At 38.4% G+C, this 13,986-nt stretch overlaps 1 protein-coding gene across 10 annotated transcripts in view; it reads left to right on the top strand.

The window, feature by feature from the left end:
• The window catches only part of INPP4A (inositol polyphosphate-4-phosphatase type I A), a 128,882-nt gene that overhangs the window by 62,731 nt on the left and 52,165 nt on the right, over window positions 1–13,986 (top strand). For 9 of the 10 annotated variants that reach the window (XM_061997931.1, XM_061997990.1, XM_061997964.1 and 6 more), the window contains 2 exons: window positions 10,645–10,707; window positions 13,067–13,285. In XM_061997931.1, coding sequence (XP_061853915.1) covers window positions 13,180–13,285 — 106 coding nt within the window. In that variant the 5' untranslated portion in view covers window positions 10,645–10,707; window positions 13,067–13,179. Of the gene's footprint in view, window positions 1–3,526; window positions 3,555–10,644; window positions 10,708–13,066; window positions 13,286–13,986 lie in introns of those variants that run through there. The other variant, XM_061997946.1, reaches the window with a different exon arrangement.

Raw genomic sequence — 13,986 nt, forward strand, 5'->3', positions numbered from 1 at the left:
GCAGTTTGGTAGTCCATTGCGTGTGGAGTTCTCCCAAAAGGCTGAGTCTATATTAGCTCAGAGCTGTTGAGAATGGAAGCTTTACAAAGTGCTTGTTGAATGCACAGTAATACCATTGTTTCTGCATCATCCTTCAGTAGCCTGAATTTTCATACGGATTTGACACTGTTGTTGCTTCAGTGTTAAAAGATTGGCAGGGCTTTAACTGAGTGCTAGTCTCTTGCATTTCAACCAGTGGTTTCTGGCTTCATTCCCCATAGGTAATGCCAGATTCTGATTTTTCTTTAACTCACTTTTATTTGGATTAGTAAATTGCATGTTTGGGGTTTTTTTGTAAGTTTAATGCTTCATAGAGAACTATGTGCTGTGTAAGATTTCCGTTACAGTTTGGTTTAATTGTCTTTGTTGAAAAAGATTACTTTCCTTTTTCTTTTCTTTTTTTTTTCTTAATTAGATAAAGGAGTTATTATTAGACTTTCCCTTTTAAGAAATGGAAAATGCCCAGAAAGACTTTATCTCACACTTTCTGAATACAAATTTGCTTCTAAATTGAGACCAAACAAGGAAAAATTTAGAAAGTTTGGTGAATAATTTGTGTAGGTCTCAGCAGATGGAAACAATGTAAAATGAATTTAAAAAAAAAAGAAAAGTCTTGACAATCATAGCTGTTTGGTTCTTTTAATATTTAAGTTGGTGGTTTTAAACTGTCCATGAACTATGCAAATAAGTTGGTGGGAAGCAACTGAGGAAAGCAAGCCTGTGATCAGTAGTCTTAAATTAGCTTGTATTCAGGGAGTTTTCAAATAAGAAGAGATCAAAATCTGTTGATGTAAGAGTTTAATAATGTCCCATTAAATTTTGTTGTAATTTTAGCTTGTTTCATGTCAAACAATTAAAAAGTTTATCTTATTATATTTACTGTTTTAAAATAATTATTTGACAAAGATACATTACACTGATGTCTTGTGATTCACAGTGACATCACTGTGGGCAGATGAACATTTTGTTTTCAGTGGAAGCAAATATATTGTGCTTGGTGCATATATGTTATCCCAGTGATCACAAACTGTCCTGAAAATGTTATGTCTGGCTCTCATTCTTGCATCTTTAGTCTATAAAAACTTTCTAAATGAAACTGTTGAGATAAGATCTGCATGACCTTAAATAGTTTGAAACAGTAAAATTAGTGCTTCCAGCTGTTTAAAAATATATCTAACAGTGGATGACAACAGGATCTGCTGGTGAACAGTGAAGAATGGCACTAAATTCCACACCCGTGCCATTACACTCAAAGTCTTTTTTTATGTGTGAAGATGAAATACACATATCTAAAGGCAAGAAGTTATTGTTGTTAAAGTCTTTATAGTCTAATCAAAAAATCTCTACTTGTTCAAATCTAATAATTACAGGAAAAGAAGAATACTCCTATAAAGTCTTAATAAATAACAGTATAGTTAAAATCAATGACCACATAAAGTGTCTTCCTCTTTATCCTGCTGTAATGCTCACCCTTGGCCTACTCCTCAGTCATTCTGGTGGTGAGATAGAGAGCTGTTACAGCAGTTGTCAGTATCTAAAGGACTTTAGATGCTGACAGTAAGGATATGATGTTCATGTTGATAGTTTCTTCACTTTCACTCTGGGATTCACTTAGGGTCATCCTTACGTTTGCTAATGTAAGCTTTTAAACTTGATTCTTTCTTCATTGGTCTGCAGCTTCATGTTACATTAAAATTTACTATATATACTTTATATACATGTTAGATACTATTTCTTTGTTCTTTTATGTCCAGTCTCAAGTCTGCAGTTCTTAAGTAACCATGAGTGAGCTGTCTATATCCACAGTGTCTCCAAGTGTCAACTCTGGACCCTATTCTCTTTTTATCCTATGCTTGTACTCCTCTCCATCCTGTGTCTCTGCTTCTCAAGGCCTCTGTTATAATACCAGGGCTGTATTTTTCGATGTTACATCATTGTGTTAAAGTTGTAAAATCGTGATGTTACCATGCAAAGATAAACAAAGGTAAAAACAGTTTAGCCATAGGCATCTGGGCAGTTGGAAAAGTTGCAACTGAAACAGTTTAGTTAACTGAAACAGTTAATTTCAGGCTGTAACAAAGCTGCAGGCAGGTAAAAAAGTCTTCAGACAAAGCAAGCCTGCAAAGCCAAAAGTCCCCAAGAGTTAGCAGGCCCCTCTACAGGGTTTATGGATGACAAAATGCTACTACAGGGCTATAGGATAATAGTGATACAAGGGCCAAAGATAAATTCTGGTAACATAGTAGCTGCTGTGTTACTACCAACAGTTAAATAGGGAGGTCTGCCTGCCATGACCAGCTCAGAAAGTTCCTATGGTGGTGGTCAGTAGAATCTGGGAATACAAAACTAGAGATGCCTCACAAAACATTGGTCTTGCTCATTACACTATTTATCTCATTCTCTACCACTCCCTCAGAGAGGGCTCTGGGTTTGATGAATCTTTGTCACTGACCCAGTCTTTATATCCAGCTTTTTGGTCTCACCCTTTTACTAGAATATACTGCCTGTTTGGCAGAGACAATGGATGTAGGAACCTGTGCCCACCCTGAGATATAGTTCAACAGTGTATCCTGTTGCTGAAAGTGGCTTTGAGGAGATAGTGGACTATAAACTTGTGTGGCTGAAATGCAGGTTTGTTCTCATCTGGGCCAGAAGAGCAAGACAGGTAGCAGTGGGCAAAAACATAATCTCTGCTGCCTTGCCTTAGAGATTTGACTAGTGAGGTAAGCAACAGGCTTATGAATTTCTGATGGTGTGGTGGGAGGCACCGGGAGTTAGCAGTAGGAGCGGGCGTCACTGTTGTTTGCCTTCAGCATGCAAAAATTGAGAGTCAAATATATCAGTCATGAGAGTGAGTTAGTCATGAAGTTTAAGAAAGTAATTTGAGATGCACCCTTCATGTTTTGAGGCTTTTCTGTAAGCATACAAAATTAACTTTTAAAAAAAATGAGATTTGGATAAACTTGTCCTGTAGTAACACAGCAGTTTTGTAAGGCATGTTGTTGCTTGGCAAATTGACAAAACTTTGACGTTTAAGCTCATATTTTTGGGCACTGAGTGCAAGGAACTCAGGGCTAATATATGCCTTTTGTCCTTGTATAGCATTTCTGTCTTTTTGTGATCGTTACCATCCCTGCTGCAGTTGTTATTCTTTTAAATAGCTTTTGAAGAAGCCCACTAGACAATGTCAGTTCTAAAGCTTGATCAGTACTAGCTGCTGAAAACAAACCAGTAGATTGTGATTACAGTTATTTGAAAAATGTTTTTAGAAGAACTAAACTCCAGAAATCCATGGCCCTACCCTATAAGAGTCTTAAGTTTTCTTTGAATTTTAGACAGAAATGTTCATTACGTTTGGTCTGTTAGTAGGTAACAGTGAAAGAAAAGCATGCGGGTATAGCAGAATAAGTGTTGCACAATGCCTTCTGCAGCTACTCCAGTGCTTGCTACCTTCTCTGTCTTAACAGACTGCTTTAATCTGCAATATATGGGGAGAGGAGACATAAACCTTCTATGTAAGTAGCCACAACATTTTTATTTGTCCACAGTTTTTCCTGTGTGTGCTCATTTTACACATTAAACCAATCAAAGTAGTAGAAATATCTTTAGTTAGTTACTCTTTCCACACTTAATCTTTGTATTTTCTTAGAGCTAGAATCATAGTATCTGCTACAAGACTCCAATTTGCTATAATAATGCGTTTGTTCAATCACACTTCAACAAAGAATACAGTATTTTGGAAAGGCTGATAGTCAAAGCTGGTAAAACCTCAGGGGAGTTTTTGCAAGCAGGGGACAATTGTCGAAATAGTACATTCTATCAGAAAGCTGATGATCTTACATCAGAGAACGATTTATAATCAAATTTGTAGAAATATTTCAGTGATATTTGGTCTGATTTCCTCTTGTGAGGTCACTTGAAACACATCCAAGCAGCTTATGATGCACTTTTTTTGCAGGTCACATATTTTATTTATTCCAGTTTTATGCTACTGGCTCATGCCTTTTAATTTCAGCAATCAAATATGTCAGGTTTCAATATATTCCAAATGTTTTTACACTATATTTTAAATGACCCACATCTGTCAATACATGTAATCTTTCCCACACTGCCGTGTTTCAGTAGCTCTGCTACAAGTTAAGAATCCGTTTAGTAAATAATATTGTCAGGTCCTATTAGCATCAGTTCAGTTTATTCTTGATGTGGACCTTTGCTTTCTTGCAAATGCGGTGAAATTAAAATCCAGGTTGTATGTAACTTACTCCACATTAAAAAACATAAGCATATAAGTTGTTCAGCAAAGTTAATTGTGTTCCTGGTACAATTACAGCTTTCTCTGAGCTATTTCACTGAGTGTTGCTTACGTCATCCTATTTATTTTTTCTTACCTAAATTTTAGACCTACTGTTTACTACTGATAATTCTCATCAGCACAGTCACTAAAATAAAACTATTGATGTCATCGAAGTATAGAAATGGTTTTTTCTCTGAAATTACTGTCTTCACTTGTTTTTTTCCTGAAGAATATCAGTAGTATCCTTCCTTGTGACCTGCAATGGGCAGATGGTGACATTCTGAGACCTCTGAAAAATTACTTTTGAATGATTTCTGGCATTGCTGGGAAATGAAGTTGTGGCTTTGTTTACTGAAAGAAAGGCATCTGCAGCAATTCCTTGCCTATAGCAGAAAAGCTTGGAAAAATGAATGTATTTCAGACCCTCACACTTCATTTCCCACTTCTTCTCCTTTGCATTGATCAGAATACAGCTGCTGTAACTGTATTGTGAAGGGCAGGGAAGATGAGATCCTGTCAAATACAAAGGACAGTGCTAACAGTAGCCTGTGATGTGATTCCTGGGTTGTTTTGACTGGAATACAGTAGCTTTAATTAGTGCTACATTAGTTTGGGAAGTGGATGAATATTGTAGGCAGATAGATCAGATAGTTCCTTAGACTTTTTGTTGTAATTCAAGCTTGACCAAAACTTCTGATTACAGATCTAATTTCAGTGCTTTAATCCCTCCGTATCTCTGTGGTCCCCCTTTCTCATTGCCTGTGTCTTGGAGGGTATTTACTACCATCCATCTGTAATCAACAGCAGTATGAAATCTTTAGCAAATGTTAAGATCTGTCTGGTTCATCTCTATTTCAGATCATAAAGTATTGGGGGATTTTATGGGTTTTTTTTTCTGCCTTTCTTCTCCTACCCCACATTTTCACACAGCAAGAGGAGCTCAGAGAGTGAGTTAAGCTCTTAGTTTTTTCTAGTTGGAGCAATACTGTTTCTGCATTATGGTTATTATACAGACTGCTTTAGAAGAGTCAGGCTTTAGGAAAATGCCCAAAGGACCATCAGATTCAGAAAAGCTTCTGAATCTGTCCAAGCTTCTCAACAGAAAATATCTCCTGTTCTCATGGACTTTTCCTTGTCTGTGTAGATCCACAAGGAGAGAAGCCATCTCATGCACAGGAAAGTTCACCATGTACCCAGCACATTTTTTGTGACAAGGAGGGTAAAGACCATTTGTAAGCTGTTTCTGTTGGTAAAACAATGAAGGAGGCTGAGAGGGTGCTCTGTAGCAAGACTTTTGTGTGGCATTGTGCTGTATTAAACTTGATAAAAGCTGTTCTGCAAAGTGAAACAATACTGTGCTTTTTCCCTTTTAGTTAGCAAACGTTTGTTGTGAATGCTTGCTTCCACCTGTGGGTGTGCATATTTTTGTGCTCATAGAAGGAGTAATGAAGAAATAGAAGTGTTGTGATGACAAGTGAAATTAAAACAATATCGCAGTAAGTTAAGAAGCAAGCAAACTGTATTGTAGTTGTGAATACAGACAAATAATCTTAATTTGCACAAAGAACTAAATGGCCTAAATTACAGTTTTCAATTAAAAGTACTCAAATAAAGAGATAAAATTGGGTTTTTAGATTAATTGAGTTTGCTGAAGTTCATAGTGGGGGAGGATCAAGAAGAAAGTTTATGACTTACAGATTTGTCTCTAAGTAAGTGGGAGAAGATGGATGTGAAAGCAGAGAGAAAGAAAACTACTTTCTGTTGAAATGACCTTTAATCAAAATATCACAGAAAGGTTGCATTTGGACATTTCCACACTGCAAAAATACATTCTTTGTATCTTGCAGAATCTTGTTTCTTTTTTTTTTGTGGACAACTTTTCCTTCTTCTTGCTAAGGTTACCCAGTTGCTCAGAATCCTCAGGAGGCTTTGAATAGTGATAAGAAGACTTTTCAGGCTTTCTAGTCAAGATTGAAACAGCTTGTGAGGGGAACCTAGGTTTAAGGAGTAGATGAAGAATAGGAAATACAGCCTCATGGTGGAGCTGACAGGCTAGTAGTACCTGCTGAGTATGTTTTTGCTGGGGAAGTAATTTCAGTGGAAGGCAAAGATCCATGTTGGATGTTGGCACCATTTGCTTTCTTTTGCCTTCACAAGGGCCATGCTAAGGGAGATGTCCTACATCACAGAATGAGTAGACCAAAACTCTGTTCTCAGTCCATGGAACTACAGTAGGCATAGTCTTTGTTGCTTCCTCCGTGGGTTTGGCCAGAAGGAATAATCTGACTCAAGGTGTCAATCTCATGGCCCTGACTTTTCCTGGTGTGATCTATGTAAGACATAGGACATTTAAGGTGAGACATTAGGTGAGACAGAAGAGCAAAGTGCTTGTGAGACTGTTTTAAAAAAAAAAAAAAACAGCTCTTAATCAGTGTTGGACTCAGCAGATTTTCACTAGGAGCTGCTGTCCTTTGAGCTACTGTTCTGCTCCTGGGCTGCTTCTGCAGCCATGGGTGATAGGATTGATCCGTGTCTTCACCTCAGACCCTGAAGCATGGTTAATGAAGTTCCTTGCATCTTCTTGGAAACAGCTGTTGGAGATGGGATGCTGGAATTGCTGGAAGATGGGTCTTCAGGTGTGGCAAATCCACAACCAAAATTTTTATCATTGGAGGTTAAATCTGTATGTTAGTTATGCTAAAGGTAGTTCTCTTACACAGAATATTCATTACATATCCAATATATTCATTAATGACCTTGATGAGGGAACAGAGGGCACTGTCAGCAAGTTTGCTGATGATACTAAACTGAGGGGAGTGGCTGACACACCAGAAGGCTGTGCTGCCATTCACTGAGGCCTGGACAGGCTGGAGGGTTGGGCAGGGAGAAATCTCATGAAATTCAACAAGGGCAAGTGTAAAGTCTGCATCTGGGAAAGAATAACCCCATGTGTACCAGTACAGATTGGGGAATGAGCTGTTAGAGAGTAGTGTAGGGAAAAGGGACCTGGGGGTCATGGTGGACAGCAGGATGAGCATAAGCCAGCAATGTGTCCTCGTGGCCAAGTAGGCCATTGGCATCCTGCGGTGTATTAGAAGGACTGTGGGCAGTAGGTCGAGAGACATTCTGCTCCCCCACTACTCTGCCCTCGTGAGACCACATCTGGAATATTGTGTCCAGTTCTGGGCCCCTCAGTTCAAGAAGGACAGGGAGCTGCTGGAGAGAGTTCAGCACGGGGCCACAGAGATGGCTGAGGGAGTGGAGCATCTCCCTTCTGATGAAAGGCTGAGGAAGCTGGGGCTCTTTTACTTGGAGAAGAAGAGACTGAGGGGTGACATCCCTAATGTTTTCAAGTACATAAAGGGTAGATGTCAGGAGGCTGGAACCTGTTCTCAGTGATGTCCAGTGACAGGACAAGGGGCAATGGGTACAAGCTGGAACAGAAAAGATTCCAAAGAAACATAAGGAAAAACTTCTTCACTGTGAGGGTGATGGAGCACTGGAACAGGCTACCCAGATGGGTTGTTGTGTCTCCTCTGGGACATCCAAAACCCATCTGATCGAGTTCCTGTGTGACTTACTCTCGGTGTTCCTGCTCTGGCAGGGGGGTTTGAACTAGATGATCTTTCAAGGTCCCTTCCAAATCTTCAGATTCTGTGATAGAATGCAACACATCGATAACTTACTGTAGTCTGACATTTAATCTTTTCCATTATGATTCTATGATTATTTTATCCATAACAATACAGGTAGTGCGATGTTAGTTAGAAACCTGGTTGTGTTACAGGTCCAAAATACTGTTTCAAGCAGTATTCATTTCCACTTTTTTGTGTATTTCTAAAACATTTTCAGTCAGAGAAACTTTTAACTAAAATGTTATCTGAAGAATGCAGTAGGCTGAAAGAGCCCTCTTGATGTTTCAAAACCAATTGTTCAGGAACAAGAACCCTAATTTATAAGGTTCTGAGAGTGGACCTTACAGTCCAGAGAGAAGTAAAAGTAGTTGCAGTTCATTAGGTCATCCACAATTAATTTTTACTCCATCTTGGAGATGATGGTAAACTTTTAGTAGGATTGCATCCCCTTTGGATTTTAATGCATTAAAGAAGCTGTCACATTCTCATTTTCTCTATTATTCTTTTCATGTAGTTATATCAGAAACATCTATGATTCTATGATGATTTAGCCTTCGACTGCTGTTACATTTTCTGCTTTGGCATGCCTCTTTACTCAATCAAATGCCATAGGCCCAGACCACTATGGTGGTAGAAAGTGCTTTTGTCTATAATCAGAGTAGACTCTTTCTCCTGTTTGTTGATGTGTGAATTGTAAAAATCCTGTTTCTTAGTTGCATAATGATTGTCAAAAAAGTGGATGTTGGGGTGAAAGGTTTCATCTCACCTGACACGTTTGTTTCAGAGGTTAATTATGTACAAGATTATTTTTTTTTCCTTTAAGAAGGGAACAGACCAAATCACTTTGACAAAACCGTTGTAGAGGTAAGGAGTATATTAGCTTGTAGTTACACATGCTTCTCATCAGGGGATTGTTTTGAGGCTAAGAAGATCATCAGTTTTGCTTGAGATCTTGCAAGCAGTCAGAATGAGACTAAGTGTCCAAAAGTTGCAAGCCCACAGGGTTTGAGACTGTACAGCTGAGCAGAGTGGCATTTGCTTCCCATGGCCAACTGCCAGGACTCAAAGTAGCAGACCAGTAGTGGCATCTGATGAAGATAGTTTTTACTGGCCATGTGCCTTTGTGTTACTAGAGCACCAAAGAAATACTCACATAACAGAAGGAAGGCTTGTTGAAGGAAAGCTTTTTCTGCACAGTAAAAATGACCATTACTTGTATTGGGGGTCAGCAACAACTTTTCATGCTTCTGTTGATGCCATAGTTGAAACCTGGGGTTGCAGCAAAACTTCATGTATCATGCAAAGCTGCACAAATTGCCAAGATCTACTGTCTACAGTATTAATGTGTAGGTGAATCATGCATTTTCAGGATGGAGTTTACCTGGATGTGAGTTACATCAGTATTTGAGATTGCTGGCTGCAGGAGTGGTATCAGTCTTGTGTACCATCTAAGGAAACTATCTGATGTGTTAATACTACTTCAATTTGGTAGGAATCCTACTTTGATTTTTATCGTTGTAGTTGTTGAAATGGTTGTAACTGAGAGAGTGATCAGAGTACCTGTCATTTGGATATGTTGAGCTATACAGTGAATAGAAAGAAGTCATCCTTGCCTCAGCTAGCACAGCTGTGGGAGGTATCCAGTTTTCCCAGCTGCAGCATCAGGCCTAAGCTAGTCATCTAAATTCTTTCTATAATTAGAGAGAGAGAGGTATCTTCATGGGGTGATTCATCCCACCTACCTGGCAAAATGGTGAGTCATTCTCTCTAAGTGCCTGTGTCTCACCATTGACTATACAGGGAACCTGGGCAGTGAGTTGAGATCAGATACCTGCCTCCTTTGCAGTTTAGGTGAGATAAAACCTTTTCCATTAATAATAAGAGCTCACACCCATGTTTTTAAGCAATCTCGGGTAGTTGGTAGGGCTGATGATTAAAACAAAAAGCTCAGACTGGATTTCCCCATCTCTTTCATTGTAGTATGGCACCCATGGAAAGTCTTAAAAGGCACATCTTATTAATGCAAATGTACTTGAATAAGATGATACCACTAGCAAATGTGAGTCTTCAGTTAACCTTAGTAGATATAAAAATTGTTCACTTCTCCTGTATGCATATTGCTAGCTGTTCACAGAAGCCCACCTCACTTAGGAATTTCACACAATGGAGAAAGGACCCTACACCCTGATCTTTTGAAGCTTCTGTGTTTTGACACAGGATCTGTTCTTCTGACAGTGGTGGTTATAACTCCTCTGAAGAGCAACATTCTGAAAGTTTAACTGTAGAAAAGCAAATGTAGTAACAAATGCCGTCTCATACTCAACATAAATATATTCCTTTCTCTTAATAGCACCAAACGTTTTGGTAAACATGCTAACATATGTTTCTTACAGCTATTCTACCCACTCACTAAATGCTGACCTGAAGTCAGTTCTTTTCAGCATAAGCTTATTTCTTTGTGCTCCTGCTCTGCCTAGCAATAGGATACTGCTATGACTAGTGCTGGGTGAGATCCAGCAGAAAATCATACTCTTTTTCTATTTTCAGTAAATTTTAATGTGAGAGTTAGTAATCAGAAGATAAATTTACAGTTACTCTGAAAATGGTACTTGCTTGATGGTTGTGATTTATGCCGCGTAAGAAGAATTATGCTGATTGTTTCGTTAAATTTTTTAGATGTGGACTTAACTGATGTTGTAACATGCAAAATCCCTCCACACATGAAGAAAAGAGCCCTCTGTAAGTATGATCAGTGTAAGTAAATAAAAATGCATAATTAGATGAGAAATTATCACTGCAATTTTAATTACTAGTTGAGAACTTAAAGTAATATTTAATTAGAAATACCTTCAAAACAAATACTCAACTCTTTAAACTTCTCAAGGATTGACCTTTGTAAAGATGTCAGCAATTACAGGGATTTTAGCTAAAAAACAACTGTACTCTTTAACCTAACTGTTGTCAGACTTGCACCTGTGTGAACATGTTAGTTATTCTCTAATAAGATATTTTTAGGATTTGGGGGAAGAGGCTATGGCATACTGTCTAAATCTTTGCAAACACATTTTATAGGTGTTCTGTTTCATTAGGGAATTAGGTTTAATGGACTTAAAAACCATTATACATCACATTACATAAAGAAGAAACCAAGGAAAACCTATTGCTGAAAAAAGAGAAAAAATAGAATGGAAAGACTTGGAAACTGTCAAAGAATTTTGATGAAAGTTTTCTTTGACCAAATCTTAGAACATTCAGTGCTAGTTCAGCAGTCAGTGAACCACCAGTCTTTCTTCACTACTTACACATCTTTAAAAATATTTTTTTTCTTCTTTCTTTTTTTTTTTTTTTAACTCTGAGAGATCAAGCTTTGGAACAACCAGATTGTAGGGAGAGATCCATTCTTGCACAGAAGCAACTGGGCACAGTCCTGAGCAGCTCAGTCTAGGTGATCCTACTTTTGAGCAGGAGAGTTGGACTAGATGAACTCTAGAGACCCCTTTCAACCTCAACTATTCTGTGATTCCGTATGAATTGGAAAACTGCCTGCTTTAATTTTTGGTTGTCGTAAATTATCTCTGTAAGCATAGTGTTATTTTGTATGCTGTCACTGAATTTCAAAGTTTTTGAGGATGGGATGTGCAGAGCTCTCAATTCCTTTTTTTTTTTTTCCTGTTTGGAATTGTCTTAGGACATTGTATTGCATAATCCTGAGTTGAATCACTGAGGCAACTGATTAGTTCTCAATTGCAACAAACTGGCTCATCTTGAGGACACAGCCCAAATTCCTTCCTCCCTAGAATGAACTCCCCATTTAAAATCTCATTCCTAAGCTCATGTAGATGGTCAGGGTTCAAGTCACTTGTCTTAGATGCTTGCTGAATATTAGATGTTCAGTAAACAAGTGCTAGTTAAGAAGATGCTTGAGCTCTCTGTGGAGGGAGATTCTTTTGAAATCCTCCAGAGGGAGATGCTGACTCGTTAAACTCAGAGACATTAAATTAGGCAGATGGAAGATTCCTTTGGAGGCCTTCATACAGTTTTAAAAATGCATATTTAAAATACAAGTAAAAGCTAAGTACCTTATTTAATTAGAGTGCATCTTGCCCATTGTTAGATCCCTCAACCTAAAAGGAACTAAAAAGCCTCCGTTGTGCTGGGTGGTTCAAATGTTTTGTAACATGAATGAGGGGCTGCTGTAAAGGTATTAGTCACTGTACTACTACCTTTCAGGTTTATCAGATTTTACTCCTAATCTCATTTCCTAAGTGAATGGAGTTTCTCGTAATAGTATGAAACAAATACAAAAGTTTCATAACTGCAATGCTAACATTGCTGATGCAAGGGACATTCAAATTTATTAGCCAAACCATTTAACAAAGCCATTTCAGAACCTAACCAAATTTTCTGTAGACTCTATTCCTACTGTAACATTTCACTTTATAGGCATTATGAAGGAAGGAACATCTGTCGTGGATGTCTAGGGTGAATGACAAAGTATAGAAGCTGCCATGTACCATGATCAACAAGAATCTCCTTTTGCTTTTTCTTTCCATTGACACCCCAGAATTTCAACCTTGCTCTGGCTCAGTAGGTTGTATTTACAGTTTTCAATATCCTTTTTTCATGGCAGTAGAGCCTGGAATGACATAGTGTGCTGACGCTAATGACATTTCCTGTCTTTTTGTTCTGCTTTCTGTTGACCCGTTGTCCCTTTGTCCTTATCCCTTGTCCTACCTCTGTAGACAGAGGCCACATCTGACAAATTTGCTTGTGCTCCCCAGGGATTATGAAAACCAGGATTATTCATTAAGGATGGTTTAATAACTTAGACAAAGGAGAAGAGCAGCTGGTCTGTTAACGAGTCTCAACCCCCATTTTCTGACAGAAGAGCCTTTCTTGCATGTGGTACAGTCTTCAACAATTTGCACTAAAATGCTATATATGTGTGGTTCATATAAATGGAGTTACTGTGCATTGGATCTGCCTTGGGCATTGCCTTCAACTGTTCTATGGCAGTGGATATGCTGCTGTTAAAAAGCACAGTAGCTGATAGGGGCCTAAAAATTTAGTCTATGTTTTTTCTCTCTTTGCTGCTTAGTGTGGTAATGTTAGAGGAATAGCAACTGGAGACAACCTGCTGCACCCTGCTACTCTGTAAGACAAACATCAGTAAAGCCAAGCAGCAGGAAAAGAAGGGTTCTTCATGACAAAATGACAGCAAGAGAACACAGTCCCCGCCATGGTGCAAAATCCCGCACCATGCAACGGGCCTCCACCATTGATGTCACCTCTGACATGCTAGGCCTTTCTTTAGCAGGTATGTACCTTCCCATCAGTTATTACTCTGTTGCACCTTTCAGAATCTACCTTGTACTAATAATATAGTGTTTTTTTCTTTTGATTGCTAGAAGATTTAGATGTGTCTGATTATCTGGAGGAGAATGAGAGAAAGAAATTTTACTAAAAAAAAATAAGCTTCTTCAACTTAGCATTTTAAAAATAGACAAAACATTAAAATTGGAGGGGAGAGGAAAAAAAGAAATTAGATTTTGTGCAGTTATGTTTATCAGTCAAAAATAAGCAACAGAGGGAGAGAACAACAAAAGAATGTCAAGGTCTGGAAAGAGTCTTAACCTCATTGTTTGACATTGCATAAAGCTTTCAAGAGTGTTCAGGGAGCTGAGAATTATCTCCCTTGTCTTTTTGGTGAGTAAAATAGGATTTTAACCTCCAGAGACTTTATTTGATTAGAGACAGACAGGTACTTTCAAACTTCCCCCTATTCACTCATCACAGAGAAGATGTATCTGATTTAATAATTTTAAGTTAGTGGCTCAGACACTAAGTGGCTTTAATCCTGTTGTTTTCTACTGAGATTCAGCATTTCGTATTTCTGTATTCCATATAATCTTGCAGAGATGATCAAGGGACTGGAGTATCTTCCTTATGAGGAAAGGCTGCAGGAACTGGGGCTGTTAAGTGTAGATAAGAGGAGACTGCAGGGAGACCTCATTAATA

The sequence above is a fragment of the Colius striatus genome, chromosome 1 (genome assembly GCF_028858725.1).
Source record: "Colius striatus isolate bColStr4 chromosome 1, bColStr4.1.hap1, whole genome shotgun sequence".
Lineage (NCBI taxonomy): Eukaryota > Metazoa > Chordata > Aves > Coliiformes > Coliidae > Colius > Colius striatus.